Below are 21,837 nucleotides of genomic sequence, written 5' to 3'. Positions count from 1 at the left end.
GGGGGTTTTGATGTTTGCGCCTCATATCTGATGTCTGCTTTGCAATTGTTTATGGCCTTGGCAAATAATCTTTTCTCTAAGCCTCACTAGCTTTCCTTCTGTGAAATGGAAGTTGCAGTAGCAAATGCTAGGTCAAAAGAGTGATTTGGTACTCAGATCCCGTCTGCCTTACAGGCAGTTTTTAGTCTTGGTTAAATCACTGATCTCCCTCTGTCCCAAACTCTTTCCAACAGTGGCCAACCAAATGCCTCTGTGAATCTGATAAGCAGGGCATGAGAGCATAAATTTTCACTTGTTTGTCTCCTGCCTTCAGAGTTCAGACTACCTCCAAACATGAAGATTTCATTTAGCCATCATGGCCTAAAGTTCAGACTACCTCCAAACATGGAGATTTCATTTAGCCATCATGGCCTCCAAACACAGAGGCCTAAAGCAGGGCCTTCATGGGTGGAGATGAGGTGGGGCTGATAGGAGGAGCTTTGATGGTTGGGATTTGAAGTACCCCTAACATTTTGGAGGCACCAGCTACCCTGCTAGCTTCACATGTTAGATGGTATTGGTCAATCTGGTCCCCCATTCATTGTGCTTGTACCCACAGACATCTGCACTCCGCTAATTCTCAGCCAATAATCAAGAGGCCACATGCAGCACTGGGGGGAAAACCTGGACTCTGTGGGAAAAACCTGGACTCACGTTGTCTCTTTGGTCAAAGTCTACAGAGCTGGAGACGGAAGTGAGGCGCTCATAGCGGTCGTGGCTGTCGGAATGCAGGGCAGATGCCACGCTGGAATTACAACAGAGAAGACAGCTAATCAGAGTCAGATGCTGGGGAGGACATAGGAGGCTGAGAACCTATGGGCCAGAGTGGTTAACTCAAGTCAGTTTGCCTCAGGCAAGATGAAAGAGAAAACTACCACAGAGACCAGAGAGAAAAGCCACTAGCAGATATTGCCCCTATCTTTCCCTGAATGCTTCACTCTAGAAGCCTCATTCTAATCCACTGCAACCCTATCACAGAACCAAGTGACCGGATTCCACTACAATGGATGGAGTCTTGGATCTGGACATGGTCATCTGTGATGCTTACTGAGGGCTGCTTCATAAGCAGGGCTGTGCACGTGCATACCCTGTCCTACCAGAGTGTGTGTGTGTGTATACACACACACACACACACACACCATTGCACTTAGGCCATCCAAATTTCATGACAAGACAAGCTGAATTCTATGACCTATTCATTATGCAAATTAAAAGCATGTGTAGAATTTTTTAAAAAATCTGCACAATGTATCTTGCACTTTTAGTGTTTTGCTTTATGTTTGTTTTTGTTTTTTTTGCTAGTGGGGCAAACAGCTTCTTCAGCTGCTTCTCTGACTTCTGGGATTTCAGCAGACCTTTTGCCCTTGAACTTCCAAGCATTTTGTTGCAGCCATATGAGCTAGAGACTTTGATTTTAAAAATATCATCAGGCAATTAAGCTCTGTGTCCAGTAACACACCTTAGAGTCTGCACTTTCTAAACTCCTACAGAATTCCATTATGCAGACAGCCCTGTTCATAAACTACCATTTTCGTACCCAAAGCCTGAGCAGCAGGCAGCTGCCCCATCTATGTAACTGCAGCAGAAAAGACAACACATTCTATACCATATGGACACTTCCCTACATGGCCTCTGCTCTGTGTGAGGAAATAAGGCAACCTATGAAGCAGCTCCTAGTAGCATTAGGCAAGCTATTACCTCTCAGGGTAATCTATCTTACCTCTTGGCTGTGAGGCTAAAATGACACAATTGTGGAGCACTTTATAGCCCTCAAAGTGCTATTGCAATAAATAATCATTAACATTTAAACAAGCAATTTGTGGCTAAGAGAAAGACAGGGGCTTTCATTCTCCAGAGCACTCTGTCACCACTGGGCCTCATCAGCGATGGCAGAAGTCAGACACCACCTGTGGGCACATGCAACTGAACAATGGAAAGCAAGTAAAGATGCCCTTCAATTACTCCGTAGCCAAGCGTCCACGCGAAGGTGTGGAGACACATGAAGAAAGATGAGAAAGGTTAGAGTCTGCCCCCAAGCAAGATGAACAAGGGAATGTGAATTAACACAGGTCAGCTATGAGGGCCTGCATTTCTCTTCTTGTGACACAGCAGCAGGGAGGCTTCCTATGAATTTATTAAAGAACATACATTTAGCTACTAAGGAGAAGTTAAAAAAAGCCCCTCTGCCTTCCACAAGGACAAGAGACCCATTTAACCAGCGGAACCCAGCACCACAAGCGAGTATAGAGTGTCAAATTATTAATATGGGTTTTTAAAAAAAACCCAAAGAGCTAACAAACAACAACATATGTTACCTAAACTACAAATTTCAAAGGAAAACTTTTCAGTTAACTATGGAAGTTAGGTTATAAGATCCACAGACAGTGATTATTCTATTTCTGTGGAAATCCAAAAGTTGGATATTCAGTGTGTACCTCTTCTAGATGATGCAGCAGGTAAGCATCATATTTGGTGCATGATGCTGGAGATTATATATATATATATATATATATATATATATATATATATATATATATATATATATGTTTTTACCCAATTTATTAATGATTATATTCAAGAACAGCCCCTCCCCCATTTGACCTACAAGACATTTTAATTGGAAATGTTAGGATTAATGTAATGTTTTTGCTTGTGGCAGAGAAACAGAGGCTTACTATTGAGATCGCCAAATACAGATTACATCCAAGCCCTGTGTGTATCTATGACGGTGTATTTTAAAAGGTCGACAACATTCCATTAAGGCAGGGATAGGCAATCTTGGCACTCCAGCTGTTGTTGAACTACGACTCCCATTATCCCCACTACAATAAACTGTGGCTGGGGATGATGGGAGTTGTAGTTCAACAACCACTAGAACACCAAGGTTGCCTGCCCCCTACATTATGGCACGGAGGCAGTACTATATTACTGCCTACTTCCTGGCTTAGTGAAATGGTGGTAACATGACTAAGTCCTCAGTGGGGCTGCATATGTATTACAATGTGCACTAGAGTGCCACTATAGCACACTTGCCAATATTACTGAGCACCACTGAACTAGGAAAACAAAGCCACAACCAATCCCATGCCGCAAGCACTGATCTAGATGGGGAACCAAGCAGTCTTCCCTTTCTCCAGCTTTCAGAATGAGCATTCTGTGCAACAGTGATTCATGCCTGCATGTGTTTAATATATGTTTTTGCAATATAATGCTTATACATAAATAGTGAACACAAAGGAGATGTCCACAAGGGGGAGTCAGAGGGTAGTGTGTTGCCAGGCAGATTTTAATAGTGGATTGCTGCTGTGTGATGTAAGAAGTGGCAATGATGTGGGTGTGGATCCTGGTGGATCTATGAAATCCCCCGATCCGTCCAAGGTTTGGGGCTGTTGCTTTGGCATGTAGGTGCCCTCTTTCTACCCCTGAAGAAGGATAAATGCCTGATACATGGACAGGTGTGCATGTGAATGGAGGTGTAGAGATCAAAGTAACCAAGGAAATTTGGGTAGTGAAATGTGCAGGCTGTGCAAGGAAAACACACTCTGTGCCAAAGACAGTGACCTTAGTAGCTGCTGGTCTGGGACTCGGGGCTTAGCAACAAAGCCTGTTTTTCTAAGGCCAAAGCTATGTGAAGAACTTTTCTGCATACTTTTAGAGCAGTGATTCTCAAACTTGGGTCCTCAGGTGTTATTGGACTTCAACTCCCATAATCCCCAACCAAAGGCCACTGAGGCTGGGGATTATGGGAGTTGAAGTCCAATAACACCTGAGGACCCAAGTTTGAGAATCCCCGTTTTAGAGCATCTTTCCTTCATCACCAGGTAAACACAGCCAGCCCTGTATGTTTGCAATGGGAAGCAGAGCTGGTGTCAGGGGGTTGCATGACTGGGCTCCACTGAAATTGACTCTTTGGAATGCTCTGACTCGTGTCGAGAGCCTCTTGGTCTCAGCCATCATCCTCTTCCTCTCCATTGCCACCTGCCTGATCACTCACCTACTTTGGACTGGGGAAGGCGATTGCTGTCACCTGGAAATGGTGACAGCAACAAGGTGACAGTAGTAGCTGCTGCTGCTGCTGCTGCTGCCTGTTTCCTCGCTGGCATGAGCCAATTTTTACACCAACAGACTTATCAGATCGAGAGGAAATAAGAGACGAAGATCTCAATAGGAACAGCTTGAGAATATGAGAGGCTGAAAATGATCTTTATTTTATAAATTGTATTTACAGATATTCTAAATATGAAGGAAATACAGAAGGGTAAAGCAAAGCAATGAGCCAAAGTAGTGAAGTGTTATATTCAGTTGTTTGATTCTGAGTGGAAATTTATCTATTGTAAAGTAAAAATAAAAAGTTTTTTTGGGGAAAAAAGAATCCTGCTGATCAGCTCTGCATTGCACTTGTCTGTCCCATCCATATATTCCCAGCCAGATTTGTGACGCTGCAAGAAAGTGAAATGCATGCAATATATTACCCCTCTTGCTGATTAACTTTCCCACCACCACCAGGGTGCAATTTGAAAGGTAAAAGAGACTAACAGTCTACAGTGATGCAAGTGGACAGTCAGAAGCCCTGCTCTCCCAGGGAAGATTAGTCCAGAAGCAATAGGAAAAGACTGAAAAGGAAGAAGCTAAGAGGACTAAGGAAAAAAGAGGGAAAGCACCCTGAAAAAGCCACAACATACTATTCCCGTTCCTCTTGCTCCTGCTGCCAGCGCCGCCGCCTGGGAACAGAAGAACAAATATGGGGTGGGGAGAGCAGCGTTAGAAGCAAACTGGAACTTTCAGTAAGGTGCCAGCTTCTTCCTCTCTCGCTTGGTGGCCTCCCATGGCCTAGGGAAGAAGCCTGTCACCAAATCTGACCAGAGTCAGTAAACAAGCTTAGGTTCTATATCCGAATAGTTGCACAGTTCTGTAAGCTGCCAAAGACCAGGACCTCTCTTTTCCTGTCTGTCAATGCTACTAGCTGTCTGATGTTTCCCTATGCACTAGTGATGGATAAATCCATTCTACATTCCCAACAGATCTGTCCTGAGACACTAGTTACAGGGATGAAATAAAAATAAATAAAGATCTGCGTTACTGCCTGGGCATCCCATGAAGACTTCATCCCATGAAGATTCATGGTGTGCACGTAAGGGGTGGGTGCATACTGGATTCAATTTATCTGAAGCATGGCTAAACATCTATCTTGACATTTTAAGCAGATAAAGGTAAAGTGTGCCATCAAGTCGATTTCGACTGCTGGTGCCCAGAGAGCCCTGTGGTTTTCTTTTGGTAGCATACAGGAGGGATTTAACATCGCCACCTCCCGCGCAGTATGAGATGATGCCTTTCAGCATCTTTCTATATCACTGCTGCCTGATATAGGTGTTTCCCATAGTCTGGACTGCTCCAAATATAAACATACAGCAAATGTGGTTGCCTTCCCAAGGAAATGAGATTCTGGGGGCCCATTCCAGCAGGAAAAAAGTCTTTACATTCAGCATGTTGAGAACAGCTGCAGATGCAGCCCATAGCTGCAAATGCTCAAGGAGTAGAGAGAAAGAGAACAGAAACATTCTCATACCTCCATTAAATCTCTTAAGTGCCACTAATAGTCAGAAGTATTTTGAAGCTAATTTTAAAGCTCTTCTTAATGTCTTGAAGATGGGTGATGTTGCAAGTCCCTCTTCTTCTGGATTTGCCTCCAGCAATATTCTACAACCACCTATACTAGAAACCTCTGTAGTGCTTGTCAAACTTAACCACACAAAGCTCTCAGATACCACATTCCTTTTTAAGGAAAAGGTACAGTTCTTTGGAGCTGTCCCTTATTTCAGAATATTATTATTATTATTATTATTTTTACATTTATATCCCGCTTTTCCTCCAAGGAGCCCAGAGTGGTGTACTACATCATTGTGTTTTCTCCTCACAACAACCCTGTGAAGTAGGTTAGGCTGAGAGAGAAGTGACTGGCCCAGAGTCACCCAGCTAGTATCATGGCTGAATGGGGATTTGAACTCAGGTCTCCCCGGTCCTAGTCCAGCACTCTAACCACTACACCACGCTGGCTCTAAATATTTCTATTCCTAAGAACAACCTTAGTTCTATAAGGCTCTATGGAACAGACACATTGACTTCTACCAACTTCCTTTCCCTCAGAGGAAACACCTGTCTTACACAAAACCGACATTATTTAAAAAAATAATAATTAATGATTCATTTAAATCAGAAATTTTGTGACCCTCAGTTCAAGTTTACCCTCATTTAGAAAGGGCCTGCTGCTCATTTTGAAGCCTATGGATTGAGAAGCATGTTCCTCATAATGAGTATTTTTTTTATCTTCCTCTCACCAGGGGTGGCTGTCTAATAAGGTGAGGAGGTCACCTCAGGCAGTAAGCAAGGCAGCAAGATGCCCTCACTTCTAAAAAATAATTTTTATTTGAAATATTTTTTTCCCCAATAATAAAAGGGAGGGTGCTTCTACATGTAGAACTACTCAATGACTCCTTTTCTGTTTGGAGTTGCAAGCAAAACTACACCACAACTTTCATATCCTTGGGTTTTTGTGCACTTTTATAATGCTAGACCTCATCCACGCCAGTAGGTGGTCCATAGTGAAAAATGGTGTGACCAACACTCCCCCTTTTACCCTTCCTGTTTCTGTTGTATATGGGAATGAACACCAAACACCTTATAACACACCTGGCAAAAGATGGAACCGTTATGTGCGCTAACAGCACATATGTGGAGTTATTGTGCAGCTGTACCATTGTCCAAAATGGTGGGGGGATTGAATTTTCCACATTAAGATATGTGATGATTTAAATGCAGGGAAAGTAGCAGTGGACAATGGGTGGATGACAACATGCTATTATGAACCTTCTGAAAGGAGTGTATGAACATGGTGCAACAATTCCAGACTAAGCACTCCAGTGGAAGGGTTCCTAAATCCTCCCCATCATTGCCAGAGGTTCTTGCTGTGCTGTCATCTTTGTAGTTTGTGCATGATGCTTAGAAATAGTTTTGGAGTACAGGTTCAGCTTTCCGAACCCTGTGCACTGCCTGAGGTCATGGAGACAAGGATTGGCAGGCTCTTGGAGAGTGATGGCTCAACATGGATTATGCAGCAAAGGGGCAGCTTTAGCTCCCTAAGGAGATCAGGATGGTTGTGAAAAAACCAGGATGGGATGCACAAGACAGGGGAAATTCTGTGGAGTTGAAATACACTCCGAGGATGCTCCCAGCCTAAAGGCGGATGTCTGCTGCTTCTTCCTGCATGACCTGAAGATGACTTTGCCTGCTTCAAGATGCAACTCTGCTCCTCATTAGAGGTTGGCAGCAATGCACTTAAGGGCCGATGGTAACAGACAGACATTTCTCCCCGCTTCAGTGATAGAGGTTGCAATTAGCATGTTTCTTCACTCAACCTTATACCAGCTTTTGGACTCCAGCTGCTTCGGAACCATCCAGTCTCACCAACATTCGTTTCTGCAGACTGAACTCTACAATAGCTATACAAAATAAAAGCTGCAGCAACCAAGAGCCCAGCATGCTGCTCCTGAATTGATTTGAAAATGAATGCCTGTAACATCCAAGTGCTCCGTTCTCTCTACAAGCTCTTTTTCAGGCTATCAGAGCAGCTTCTGTGGCCTAGCATGGCTTGTAACCTCTCTGTGTACCATCTGTTGATGGGCCACCTCTGTCTCTTCAGGGCTGTGAACTGCCAGGCTTCAGATAATCCTTTAGGAACCATATACCTCAGTGAAGGACTGGCCATATGTCTTTGAGCATCCTAAATAGAAGCCTGTACCTCCTTCACTCCTCTCATATTAGGGGAATCTGGAAGTGGTTGAGAAGCATGTTGCTAAGCAACCATGAGGTGCCTCCCCTCTAACTGGATGGACAGACCTGCAGAGTCCTGAGGGAGTCTAGCACCTGGCCACACAGTGCCTCCTGCAAGCCCTAGAGAGAAGCCCTTCAGATAATCCTTTATGAACCACACAGGACTAGTCTATGGCCGAATTCAGACATAACACAGAATCGAGGGTCCAGGTTCCACTTCCCCGCCCCCTGCTCTTATCTGTCCAAATTTAGACATAAGAGCTGGCCTCCTCTCTGCAATCTACGAGACTGCAGAGAGGAGGGGGAGCTGGCTGCCAGGCGTCCTCCTTTGAACGATGTACAGCTGCAACAGCCAATCAGGATAGAGAGAGGGAGGAGCTTCCTTCCCTCAACTCCAGTTCCAGGGAAGGTTGCCTCCAGTTCTGCATTCAGGCATAATGGAGGCAGCAAACCAGAGCAGTGAACCTCACTTCAGACTGAGGGTTGGTAACTGAAACCTCAGTTTGAGTTAGGGTCCAAACTGCAATTTCATGTATTCAGACATGCAGTTACATGAACTCCAGCCATATGTAACTCTGGTTTCGTGTGTTGCCTGAATGTGGCCCAATGACTTTGCGAACAAGGACATATTTTTATGATGACAACAACTAGATCTTGAGATAGTGATGTATTACAAAGAACCAAGCTTTTGGCCTGCAGCTTCTGTTTTAGGACTATACAGGGCCTAACATCACTCTGTTACGACTCAAAAAGACATTTCTCCACTGTCTAGGAAAAAGCGATAGTTTTACTTGCCTGTCAGCATCAGTCACCAGTGCCAGACGCCCATAATCCCAGGCAACTTTGCGTAAAATGGAAAAAACAAACAGCAGTGCCTGCAGAAAGGCAAATAAGCAAAATTATCTTGGCTCGCAGGCACATTCTTCTCCACCCAACTTATGACCCTATATATCACTGGGCCAACAGAGTGACAATAACTAGGACATTTAAGTTTTGCATAACAAACAGCTGGGAGTTCATTACAAGTTCATCACAAAATAATTTATGCAAACACCACAAACATGCAAATGCCGTTTGTAATAATAAATTAAGTATGACACAAAAACTCTAGTGGAGTACATGAACTGTTTTGCCAAGAGACCTGCCGTTGTCCCCTCTAAAGTCCCAGTTTATTATCTTGAACCAAATTAATATACCCCATGTGCCCTCCACCCCCCGCCCAATATCCACATGTTCCATGCAGGAGCCCTGCCTTGGAAATAGAAGCTGGGCTTATCCTGTCCTCCCACCTCTTCCGAAAAATCTTCTCAGGTGCTAAAGGAGCATGTTGGGTTTTTTAAAAAAGAAAAGCTGTAGCAATCAGCTCTCCCTTACCCTAAAGAGTGAACCGGAAGTGAACCCTGTCCTGACTGACAGGCAGTGGGGATCAGCCACTCAGCACACGGTGGCCGGGACCTAGAGGGCCCGGTGGCAGGAACGTTTGTCTTTGTTCTCAGAAGGAGCTAGGAGGGGGATGAAAGAGGACAGGTGGAAGGCTTAGTGGGGTGTAACGATGGAGCTTTTGCTGCCTCATGGTCAAAAGCTAGCCTGAAGAATTCTCTCATGGAAGGACATCTGCAGATCCTTGAGAGACAGGATTGCAGGAAGCTTGAAATGTCTCCTGGAGTTTGGGGTGAATTTAAAGAAGGAAGAAAGCCAGGGCTTCTGAAGGGTTTAGCGAGGGAACAGTTTATTAGTTAGCTCGCGTTAGATTTCTTTCTTTTTGTGCTATGCAAATCCTTACAAATGGTTTATTGTGTTTTTATTTGTAACATAACAAACCAAGGTAAACTAAGCCAATGCCCTTTTCCAACCAGGGCATTGTAAGCCTCTGTAAACTCTCAAGGGGGCTTTTTGTATTTTCTTGCATTTATGTTCTATGCAACTGGGTAACCACGATTTTTAAAGTGTGCCACCCCAATATCATCTGAGGGTGCTTTTTGAAGTATTCTTGTAGTTACTGAATGTTCCTTTTACCTGTAACTGAAAGCTGAGAGAGCCTAAGACTGAAGCAGTCTGTAGTATTTTGAATAGAGTTTTTCTCTTTTTGTTCTTTGGACTTTACCTGCCTCTGAGTGGATTTTTAATTCAGGAAAAAGGGATTTTACTTTGGTGCAAACATGCCTCTGTTAATTGTTCAGCAACCTACCAAGTTTTCTCACCACGTAGGAGCTGCATGTGGAGGGGTTTTTGTATTTTTCCATTGGTAAAAAGAAGGAGAGTTTCCCTGGAATTTCGCCCACACTACGGAGGGATTAAACTCTGTTAAAAAGTGGGCATGGTGGCAGTGATATATCTACCAAGAAACGGGTTATTATATTTGTACACCACCCCAAACTTTCATCTTTGGCCAGCTTACACCAAGCCACTTCCACTCCATTGTGCCACTAACAACAAGGATATGGCTTCTGGGGTTTGTTTTCCCCAACCTAAAACTTTAGGCATCCCAGCAATAGCTTCTGAGTTGCACAAAAGTGCCTCATGCTTCAATGGGGCTTACTGCCATGTCAGTGGATTTAGGACTAGCAATTTAAAATGGTTTACCCAATTAAACAGGAATACATTTTTTAAAAAATCAAGAGACTTTTAATCAACTAAACTAACCAACTACATGCTGCAGCCCTAATAAGTAGTCAAACTAAATACCTAGGTTAGGCTATTTTCTGTTATTTTCTTACTTGTTTTGTTTTGATTATATTGTTCCTCTATTTTAATGGATTTTTAAGCAGTACTTGATATTTATTACCTAGTAGCTGTATACCTCCCTGTAGCTGCTGATTAAACATGTTTAAAAATTGATTATTTTTTAAAGGATCCATTAAGAGACAAGCTAAAACATTGAAGAACATAAGATCAGCCCTGCTGGATCAGGCCCAAGGCCCATCTAGTCCAGCATCTTGTTTCGCACAGTGGCCCACCGGATGCCTCTGGGAAGCCCACAGGCAAGAGCTACGGGCATGCACTCTCTCCTGCTGTTACTCCCTTGCAGATGGTAAATCTCCTCTAGGAGTTAAATATAATCTTGCTATGCCTTGTGACCACCACATTATATCATATCAAGGTTGCAAAAGTTAACTGCATTGGAGCTACACCCATCTAGCTTCATCTCAGGTGTGATCTGCATGGTCACTTCATATGGCTGAGCAGATGAAACGGCCTTATATCAAATCAGGGCATTGGTTGATCTAGCTCAGCATTGTCTACATACACTGACTGGCAGATGCTCTCTTGAGTTTCAGAGTCCTGTCCCCCACATCCTGGTCCTATAAATTTGCTTCTGAGTTTATATGCTTATGATTGGATCACATGTGGTGAAAAGTCACAAATGTGCACTGTATGGTGTGTGTGTATAAATAGATTGGAATATATATGGTTCTTCCTCCCTCCTCTTATCCTCACAGCAATCCTGTGAGGTAGGTTAGGATGAAAGAGAGTGTATGGCCTAAGGTGAACATTGCTGTGCAGGGAAGAATTTAAACCCAGGTCCTTGTCCAAGACTAACCACTACACCATCTTGGCTCTCAATTGTTCAGTTGTGTGGAATATTGATTGCAGGGGTGGGATGAGGAGGACGAGATTCAGTTCCTTATTTCAGCTGAGCACCATACTATTGAGTTGTCAAGCTTGGTTGGCATAGACTAAAATATACAATTACTGATATATCGTAACCTCCTCCAAAAAACTATTCTCACCATGAGCCCCACAAAAGCTAGAAATAGCCCTGGAGGAGATGCCCAAAGATGCTTCTCGCCTGGGGCACCATTTGGTCTAGGACTGGCCCTGTGCTGGCGGCTGCTAGAAACAGTGCTGGCATGCAGTACTTACAAGAAAGCACATGAAATCCAGAGCGAGGACGGTGGGCACCCCGCCAAAGGGCAGGCCCTGTAGTACAGTGCTGCGGATGCGGGCACTGTAGCAATAATCCTTGCCGGTGGTGTTGCAGTTGGAGGACCTGCAGGCCCCTCCCGCGCCCAGGGTGGTGATCACGAAGGGAAGCATCTCTATTGCTTCATTGTCTTTCCTGTAGGAGGAAGAGAAAAACCTGATTAGGAGCAAGCAGAAGTGCTGGCCTATCTGGTACCTCACAGAACAACGAGAGAGCAGTGGCTGAGGACCTTGAGGAAACCATTTCTCATTTGCTCCTCCCAACTCCTTCTTGGGTCTATTCTGAGTGGTAGCCTCTTAAGCCTCTCCCACAAGCTGGGAAGAGGCTGGCTGCAGGGTTTGGAAGAGTTAGGCTTTGGTTGAACTAAAAAAGGAAGTGGAGACATTAGAGCAGAGAAGGTATGGCAACTTTTTACTTTGCCCCAAGAGCACAACTTTGCATTCCTAGAAACGCAAGCAGGTGTACAGAAAAATCCAGGCTTTTTTCTTTTCTTAAAATGTGTAACCAGACCCAAAACATGCCATTGAAAGAAAGAAAGAAAAAGGGTGCAGTTTATTTATTTATTTATTCAATTTCTATACCGCCCTTCCAAAAATGGCTCAGGGCAGTTCACACAGAGAAATAACAAATAAATAAGATAAACAGTTCCAATTTTTTTTTGTACAGTTAAAAAAATCAAAGTCATGCAAAAGTTAGATGAAGAAAAAAGTGACTGATAATGAAAAAATATAAAGTGAGTAGTCCAGGCTCTTCTAGAACCCAGACCCTGATCAGGTGGAGCAATTTTTCTATACTCCCCCTGCTCTGCCAAAGAGACTGGCTCCACTGACACTACCCCAGAGTCTTCACCAATAAATGCAACACTCTTCTGCAATTGTGCTGTCAAATTCTCAGTTCTGAGTATTTTCTTCCACTCTTTGCAGGCTTCTAAGTGTCATGTAATGCAATTCCAAGCAAAAAAGAATGTATGCACAGATAGGGAAAATGCATGTGTGTGTGTTTTAACAGTCCATGCTATATGCATGAATTATTCACATACCATTGTGCAGTTCTGAATTTTCTGTTTAAAAACGTGCTAGGAATAATATCTACGGAGCTGGTAGGAAGCACATTAACGGCCGTGTTCCACAATGTAGTATGGGATAAATATGACTTTTTCTTTCTAAATTACTCAAACTTCTTCTTGTCCTTATAAACTTAAAAGCTTAAGAAGAGTGTGGCTGTATGAGACCAAAAGTCCATCTAATCCAGCATTCTCTTTCTTACCAAGATCAGTCAGATGGCTCTAGGAAGCTCACAAGGGGGCATGAAGGTAATTCTGTTGGACTATTTATGCCTAGCATAACATGAAGGTTCCATTCAGTTAGTATGTGTATGATGGGGATCGGGCCCAAACTCAGAGCATCTGCTTTGCATGCAGAAGGTCCCAGGTTCATTGCCTGGCATTTCCAGGCAGGGTTGGCTTCTGTCTGTAACCTTGGAGAGCAACTGCCTGTCCCTGTAGGCAATACTGGTTTTACTCAGTATAAGACAGACTCCTAAGCCATGAAAAATGTATTTTCATCATGGTCCAGACTTCAAAGATGCTGACATTTCTACTGATCATCATCTTTGAATCTTTACTCCATGGAAGACTTTCATGCTCATTGCTTTTTCATTGCTGGGCATGTGTGTGCTGCTGCCTCATGGATTCCCCTCTCTCCAATTATTAACCCAAATTCCATTCCTTTCAACAACTATCCTAAAGGATTCAAAGCTTAAAAAAAAAAAGGCCACAAATCATGCAAATGAGGTTTTGGTTTTTTTGCCTGCTAAAGATTGAAAACATGACTGCAGCATGCCTCATTGGGCCAGACAGTGTAGAAAGAACCCAAAATATAAATTTTGATAATTGCTTAAGGCAGTTTCATGCCCTTTGGAACCTAAGCTCACTGCTTTGGAAGCATTGAAGAGGCAAGAGGTAGTTTCCCAGGGTCCAACACAACTAGAAAAAGAAAAGTGTCCCTCTTCAATGCTAGCATGAGGTTTAAGTCTAATTAACGTTCCTAATTCCAATCCCAGGTCAAACACATACAACAGAACCCTCAAATCTGACATGGACCAATGGTGAACAGCTAGTGCAAATGAGGCCAATATTAAACACAGCAACAAAACACCAATACAAGTTTTGACTCAATCATGGTGCTATTCAGTTTGAAAACACTGCAGCATTCCAGCAGCAGCAGTGGAGTTTTCAGGTTGGTAATAAAATATGCTTTGCTGTGAAACCTGCAGTTGTATCCCAGGAGCCTCTCTTGCTTTCACAAATTAGTTCCTATTGGCTTGCACGAGGCGTGCTCACGTGGATTCCAGCTGGCAGAAAAAAGGTAAACAAAGGGCCATGAAGAACACTGATTGACAAGGGAATCACCACGAGCCTGGGACTTCTCCGACTTAATAGGAGGCACGCAGGACTTGGGAAGGGAGCCACACAATGCATCAAATTAAATTCAGAGAGGAGGTGAAAAGATAGGGCAATGCTGCCATAGCCATGGGAGGATGAAGAGGCAAAAAGCAGAACAGCAGGACAGAGCCCTAAGAAAACCCTGGTAGGATTCCTTTGACAAAATTAATGAGACAGATACCAGTGGGAACTAGCAAGTTTGAGAAATTGTGAGTAATTTGCGTAGAGGAGGAGAATGGCCAGCACAACAGATAGGAATTGGCAGAGCTGCTGAAGGAGTTTCTGATGAAAAGACAAAGGCTCTATCAGGTTAGATTAAAATGCATGGAAGTCATATGCTGAATCATATCCTAGAGTCTAGAAGTGAGCAAGGCAAGGCAACCATACCCGGAAGTGGATTTGGGCATCATCAGAGAGCCAGTGTGGTGTAGTGGCTGGAATATGACTGGGGAGCGGGGCCCAGCCAAGTTGATATTCCTGCTCTGTCATGAAGCTTACCAAGTGACCTTGGGCTAGCCACAGTCTACCTAACAGTTGTGAGGGGAAAAATAGGGGTGGGCAGAATAATATCTTCCTCTCCAAGCACTTCCTTAGAGGAAGAGTGGGATAGAATTAATTAATTAATTAATTAATTAATTAATAATGATGTATTATAACACACAACACAGTGTATTTAAATGTTATAATATACATTATAAATTATAATGTAATATTATTAAACTATAATAAATTATCTACCTATCTAAGGCGTACCCGTCGCTAATCCCATGCGTGACAGTTCTTGAGAGATTTTGCAAGTGAGGGGAGGGGGAGCGGAAGGCGAACAGCCAGCAAGAGGAAGTGGCGGCTAGGCTGGCCTGCCAGGCGGCGAGGGGAAGCAGCGGCCAGGCCAGCCATCAGGGGAGAACGAACTGGGGCTGAAACGGGGGTGGGGTGCGTGGGGAGACAAGGAGAACTAGGGGTGCAGATGCTCTGCGCCAGGTCAGCTAGTTCTTAGTATCATTTACAGAATGGCTGAGTATGGGTACAGACAGATCTGACTCATGGAGTAGAAGAGACAGGAGATTTTCCTACATCTCACTGAAATGAAGGGGAGCTGAACAAGGGTGTCTTGTGCCCATATTAGAGTGTGGACTTTCTGCCTCAGGCCCTAACATATTTTGGGCTGGCACGTCTTGGTCCCCAGCCTACTGTACTCCATTAGGAGACAGGCACACAGGCAGGCAGGCAGGCAGGCAGACACACACACACAGAGCTGCTATCAGATTTTTCTACAGCTGAAAATGCAGCTGCAGACTGGCCGTCTTGGGATGGGAACAGTCACTCTGCTCAGGGCTGCAGGGAATTTATAAGAGAATCTGCGTCAAGGAACAGGATGAGATTGTTTAATTCACTGCATTTAGAGAGAGTACTTTTTATAAGTGCTTTGCATTTGTTCCAAGTCATACTTGCAACAGTCACTTTGTAAAGCAGGCTCATCTTAGAAGCTCCAGTACAGATGTGGGGTGGAGGCTACAAGACTAGAGACTGGCTTGAGAGTTCATAGCTTAACCACGATTGGACCTAGGTGTTTCAGGCAGGGGCATAGCTAGAGGAGATGGGGCCCGTGCTCACCCCTCTCCCCAATGGCCCCTCAGAGTGAGGGAGATAATGAAGAAAATAGGGAGGAATATTGCTGGGGGGCCCTTAGGAGCTGGGGCCCCCCCGAGTTATTTAAACCCAATTCACTCAATTATAGCTACACCCCTGGTTTCAAGCTCATAGCTCACACTATTAGCCAACACACTGCACTAGAACATCAGTGGTATGGTGGTACATCAGGGGCCCAAATCTAACAGGGATGCTACTGTATTGCTTACATGACATAATGTTGATCCAGCTCTTGGAGAGAGTTAAGATCTGCTCCCTTTTTCTTGTATGGTCAGGGGGCACTTGGGGAGGAGGAAAGGAATGAATCAGGTCCTAAGAAAAATCAGCCAATAAGATGCTGGTAATCAACAGCACAATAGCAAGCTAGCTACCATTGGGACTAGGCTGTAACTGTAGCCTAACCCTATGGATAGTACTGGAAGGGCTCTGTTCGTTTTGTATTATAACAAACACATTGTGATAAGCTTTAAGCTGAAATAAGCTTTAAATTACAAAAGAATAAGACTACAAGACTCCTTACATTCCGTGTTTCCCCGAAAATAAGACAGTGTCTTATATTAATTTTAGCCCCCCAAAATGCACTAGGGCAATTAGCGGTACATCAGAAATTACTGCTAGGTCTTACTTTCGGGGTAGGTCTTACTTTCAGGGAAACAGGGTACTGCCCTCCAAAAGCTTCCTCAGTTAGGCACAGATCATCTGCCACATATCCTAGAGTGGCTTGTAAAGTACCTTGCATCCCTGGGTTGCCCATTTCCACCAATGTTTCTCTCTGAGATACAGCTTCAGAGAGTTCCGCAAGACATAAGAACGCCGCTGCTGGATCAGGCCCAAGGCCTGTCTAGTTCAGCATCTTTTCCCCACACAGTGACCGCTGTTCCCTCTAAGGTGTGTGTGTGCATGCGTGCGCACAATCCCCCAGGCTCCCGCATAGCAGTTTCTGGTGGGTGTGAAGACTCTGCTACGCCAGCCACCAATGCCCAACTGCCCCTGCCCGGCATCTCATTTCCCACCTCTCCAGCCAGGCTGCCGTCCCTCCCTCCTCCCTGGCCGGGCACAGCAGGCTTTACCGCCCCCCCCTTTAACCTCTGAAAGCCCGCTGCTGTGTAGTGCAGCAGGCTGGGAGGAGCGAGCCCCCTTCCACCTCCCCTCCTCTCAAGGGACTGCATGGGCTCTGCTGTCTGCAGCCCATTTCTGGATTTCCTTCCATGCCCCCCGCCCCATCCTGTTGCACTACTTAGCGGCGGGCTTTCAGAGGTTAAAAAAGGGGGCACTCTCCCCTCCTCAGCCCCCCACCCTCCCTGTAGCCAGCTGCCACAACTCCCCATCCCGCTGCCAGCAGAGGCGATCTTTAGGGGCAAAAGGGGGAACCCCCCCCGCAGAGACTGCTGCTGTTGCAGCTTGTAAAACCTGTAGAGGTGGGGGCCTGGGAGCGAGGGGAGATACAAATTAATTCTCTCTCTGTGTGTGCGTGAGAGAATTACTGCTGCCCAGAACAAAACTCTTTCTGCTCACTGATGATAAAAATTAGAGGGAACACTGACAGTGACCCACCAGATGCCTCTGGGAAGCTCACAGGCAAGAGCTGAGGCATGCTCTCTCCTACTCTTGCTCCCCTGCAACTGGTATTGAGAGGTATTTTGCCTCGGGAGCTGGAGATGGCCTATAGCCCTCAGACTAGTAGCCATTGATAGATGTGTCCTCCATGAAGTTACCTAAAACCCTCTTAAAGCCATCCAGGCTGCTGGCAGTTACCACATCCTGCAGCAAATAATTCCACAAGTTGATTATGCGTTGTGTGAAAAACTCCTTCCTTTTGCTGGTCCTAAATTGCTTAGCAGTCTCCAAGAAATTCATCCATAAACATCCACAGCTACATGCTAATTAAAAGGTAAAGGTAAAGTGTGCCATCAAGTTGATTTTGACTCCTGGTGCCCACAGAGCCCTGTGGTTGTCTTTGGTAGAATACAGGAGGGGTTTACCATTGCCTCCTCCCACGCAGTATGAGATGACACCTTTCATCATCTTCCTATATCGCTCCTGCCTGATATAGGTGTTTCTGGGAAACATACCAGTGGAGATTCGAACCGATAACCTTCTGCTTGTTAGTCAAGCATTTCCCCGCTAATTAGCTTCTCTCTATTCTGCCACAAGTGCAGTGACACAGATGAATGGCTGCTATTACTGCCAATTGTCCCCAGCTCAGAAGTTACAGTTCCTCAATTGTAAGGAAGACCTGTGGGGCAGCCTGTGCAACAGCTGGAAGTATCAGAGCCAAGAAGATGATTACGGGCCAAAGTACACGTGATGTTCAAAGCATAATTAGCCCTGATGGGTTTAGTTTTTCCTGCAGTCAAGAGCAGTTATTGGGGTCCTTTGCAGATCAGAACTGCGGTAGCAGGTTTAGGCTTTTAAGCAAGCGCCAATCTGTCTATTGACCCCTGGGGGAAAAGCTCCAGTTGGTGCCATTATTTCAGATAAGGGACTGAGGACTGAGGCTCAGCAACACTGACTTGCCTAAGACCACTACATGTAAACACTGTAAGATATTCCCCTTAGGAGACGAGCCACTCTCGGAAGTGCATCCGCATGCTTGCATGCAAAAGGTCTCAGGTTCACTCCCTGGCATCTCCAGGTAGGGCTGGAAGAGAGCCGGCTCAGCAGGGCGGGGAGCGGTTCCCTTAAGGAGCAGGTAAGGTCCTTACCTGCTCCGCTGCCACCCTGACACTTTCCCAGGCAAGCCGCTTGCTCTAGCAGGGCTGCACGAGGGGCAAAGGCTGCAGGGAACAGCCCCGCACGGCTATTACTAGGGCAAGCACCACACCCGGAAAAGCAGTGGGGTGGCCGTGGAGCAAGTACGTCTTAATAAGGCCATTCCTCCACTTATACATTGCAGGTGGGATATTGTAGTATTGCCACGGAAAAGGAGCAGGGTAGCAGGAGTATTGTGAAAAGTTTATAATATGACTGGCTATTGTCGGAACAATGTAGTTAAGGGAAGTTGGCAAGCCAGATCTAGAACTTTGGAATCAGGATTGGCTCTGAGGGCTGGGCCAGTCGGACTGGGGCGTGAAGTGGGGCTGGAAGAGGCGCCGACTCCCCCCGGCGACTCTGGATGTGAGCTGGGCCCTTCCTGTGGGTTGCCCCAGCTGCAGTGGGCATTGCCTGGCTCTCCCCACTGTGGGGATGGGGCAGGCTGGCGTTCCCCTTCAGCTGGCACCTAGCAGCTGACCTAGCTGGTGCGGACCAGGGCAATCCGACTGCGAAGGCAAGGCATTGCGAAGGCCCGCAGTGGGTATTGACGCGGTGTGATTTCTGCCCAGTGCTCTGAATATCAAAGTGAATTGATCCATGGGGTAAAGAATATGAGTTACTGTAAAAATGTGAATTATTGCAAGTGCTGCATTATTCCATTCATCACTCTGACATTCAAAACACTCTGAATTTTTATATACTAATTTCTAACAGTGATATATTAATTTCTTAACCTACGCAAGGTTAAGCCTAAGTTCAGATTCCCCTGAGAGGGAGAAGAGCAGAGATCTCTCCAAAAGCATGGGTGTGGGAGCCAGGAGCTGAGTAACCTTTTATTAGATAAACTAGTATAAACTGTGACAGTAATAATCAGTCAGTTCAAAGAGAATGCTTTTCTGTTCTTTTGTGGAGTGAACATCTATCTATCTGTCTATCTAATTTTTATGCCACCTGGTATGTACATCTCTAGGCGATGTACAAAATTTGATATTAAAAACCAATGCAGATTAAAATAGTATAGAACAGTTATTAAAACAAATTAAAATTGTTAAAATTCTAATTAAAAGCTTGCAAGAACAGGAGAGTCTTGAGCATCTTCCTGAAAACAAACAGAGAAGGAGATGCTCTTATTTCAGCAAGGAGCATATTCCAAAGGCCTGGGGCATCCACAGAGAAAGCTCAGTCCTGAGTAGCCACCAGACGAGCTGGTGGCAACTATAACTGGACCTCTCCAGAAGATTGTAACAGGCAGCAGGGTTCATGACAAAGGAGGCGCTCTCTTAAATAGCCTGGACCCAAGCCATTTCTACTTGTCTCTCTTCCATTCTGATGGATCAGGCAAGATTGTTCCCCAAGCTGCCGTTCTCACTTAATAATTTGTCTCTTCATGGAACAAAACTGATCTGTCCCTTATTATGCTCTCTGAATCATTATCTCCTACATCTGGAAACGGATTTTAGCCAGACTTTCACATATCTATGTTGAAACCTCTTAAACATAGACTTTCACATGTCTATGTTTTCGGAAAATCTCTCTTACCAGTGATTCCTCTCTTCCCAGTTACTTTATTTTTAACACAATATTTGAAAGTAGAAGAGAAACAACCGTTTTACCATATACACTGAGGAGCAGACAAGTAATGTATTTAAACTGCAGGTAAGTCATCTGGCATACATATATCTAATATGTCATGCATCCACATAGGAACATAGGAAACTGCCTTATACCAAGTCAGACCATTGGTTCATCTAGCTCAGTATTGCCTATATTGACTGGCAGTGGTTCTCCAAGATTTCAGGCAGGAGTCTCTAAAAGCCCTACCTGGAGATGCCAGAGGTTGAACCCAGGACCTTCTACATGGAAGCAGGTACGCTGCCACTGAGCTATGGCTCCATCCCCTAAGGGGAATCTCTTACGGCACTCACATGTAGTCACCCATCCAAATGCAAACAAAGACAGATCCTGCTTAGCAAAGGGGACAATTCATGCTTGCTATTAATGGAGGAGAAGTAACTTGACTAGTAAGCCAGAGGTTCATTCATTCATTCATTTGATTTCTATACCGCCCTTCCAGAAATGGCTCAGGGCAGTTTACACAGAGAAATAATAAATAAATAAGTTGGATCCCTGTCCCCAAAGGGCTCACAATCTAAAAAGGAACATAAGACAGACACCAGCAACAGTCACTGGAGATACTGTGCTGGGGGTAGATAGGGCCAGTGGATAGGTTGCCGGTTCAAACCCCCACTAGTATGTTTCCCAGACTATGGGAAACACCTATATTGGGCAGCAGCAATATAGGAAGATGCTGAAAGGCATCATCTCATACTGCGTGGGAGGAGGCAATGGTAAACCCCTCCTGTATTCTACCAAAGACAGCCACAGGGCTCTGTGGTCACCAGGAGTCAACACCGACTCGACAGCACAAATTTATCTTACCTTTATCCCAGGACTAGATCTCCTCCCTAAAAGGGCAGTGCTATAGCAATGTTGTCACAGAGAGACTGTGTATTAGCTAAAATAAGGGGAAAGCATGACAAGGGAAGGAAAAAGTTTAAGAGGTCTTATAAATATGACTTCTCTTCTGGACAGCTGATGGCCAGGCAGCTACTAATCACAAGTTCCCAGTCTGTCATAAACTTGCTCTGAACGATAAAAGGTGGAATTTGCTTCATGGTCCAGTGATTATGCACATGGAAATGAGACATGGTCCAGCCTTGTCCTGCGTTGAACTTAATTCCTGCTGATTTGTACCTTCGCTAGAATGACAAAGTCACAGGGGGAGGACAGAGACCTCTTTTCTCCTATCTTGCATTCACAGCTGTCGCAGGCAGCTTCTGAAAGTTCACCAGGCACTGCCCCGTGACTTGGGCAAAGCAATTTCTCTTGTGCTTTGTAGGCAGACACACTTGCAGAGTTGTCTGGGAAGAGCAGCTCAGCGAGAGATGCGCCGAGTCATTTGCATTCTGCACCGCAGGGGTTGACATCAGGCAGGGACTAGACTGTACCCTGCAAGGCTCCCTGACAATGAACTTCTTGTTGAGCGAGAAGACCGTTTACCCTCAGACTGAACTCCCGTTGTGGCAGAGCACAGCACGGGCATGCAACAAAATAGCAGCCTGGCCCCTTTGGAACGGAACAAATTTGGTTCAATGATAGGTATGGCCGCCCAGTGTTATGCACACTTACTCATGAGCAG

The 21,837-nt window shown here is 45.0% G+C and overlaps 1 protein-coding gene across 3 annotated transcripts in view; it reads right to left on the bottom strand.

Moving 5' to 3' along the window:
* The window catches only part of TMEM63B (transmembrane protein 63B), a 102,669-nt gene that overhangs the window by 34,277 nt on the left and 46,555 nt on the right, over positions 1–21,837 (bottom strand). For 2 of the 3 annotated variants that reach the window (XM_053304301.1, XM_053304291.1), the window contains exons 2-5: positions 11,731–11,926; positions 8,662–8,741; positions 4,722–4,760; positions 694–784 (exon numbers count right to left, since the gene is read on the bottom strand). In XM_053304301.1, coding sequence (XP_053160276.1) covers positions 694–784; positions 4,722–4,760; positions 8,662–8,741; positions 11,731–11,904 — 384 coding nt within the window. In that variant the 5' untranslated portion in view covers positions 11,905–11,926. The remainder of the gene's footprint in view (positions 1–693; positions 785–4,721; positions 4,761–8,661; positions 8,742–11,730; positions 11,927–21,837) is intronic. The other variant, XM_053304310.1, reaches the window with a different exon arrangement.

Source organism: Hemicordylus capensis, chromosome 1 (genome assembly GCF_027244095.1).
Source record: "Hemicordylus capensis ecotype Gifberg chromosome 1, rHemCap1.1.pri, whole genome shotgun sequence".
NCBI classification, from domain to species: Eukaryota; Metazoa; Chordata; class Lepidosauria; order Squamata; family Cordylidae; genus Hemicordylus; species Hemicordylus capensis.
This window is presented reverse-complemented; position numbering and strand designations above follow the sequence as displayed.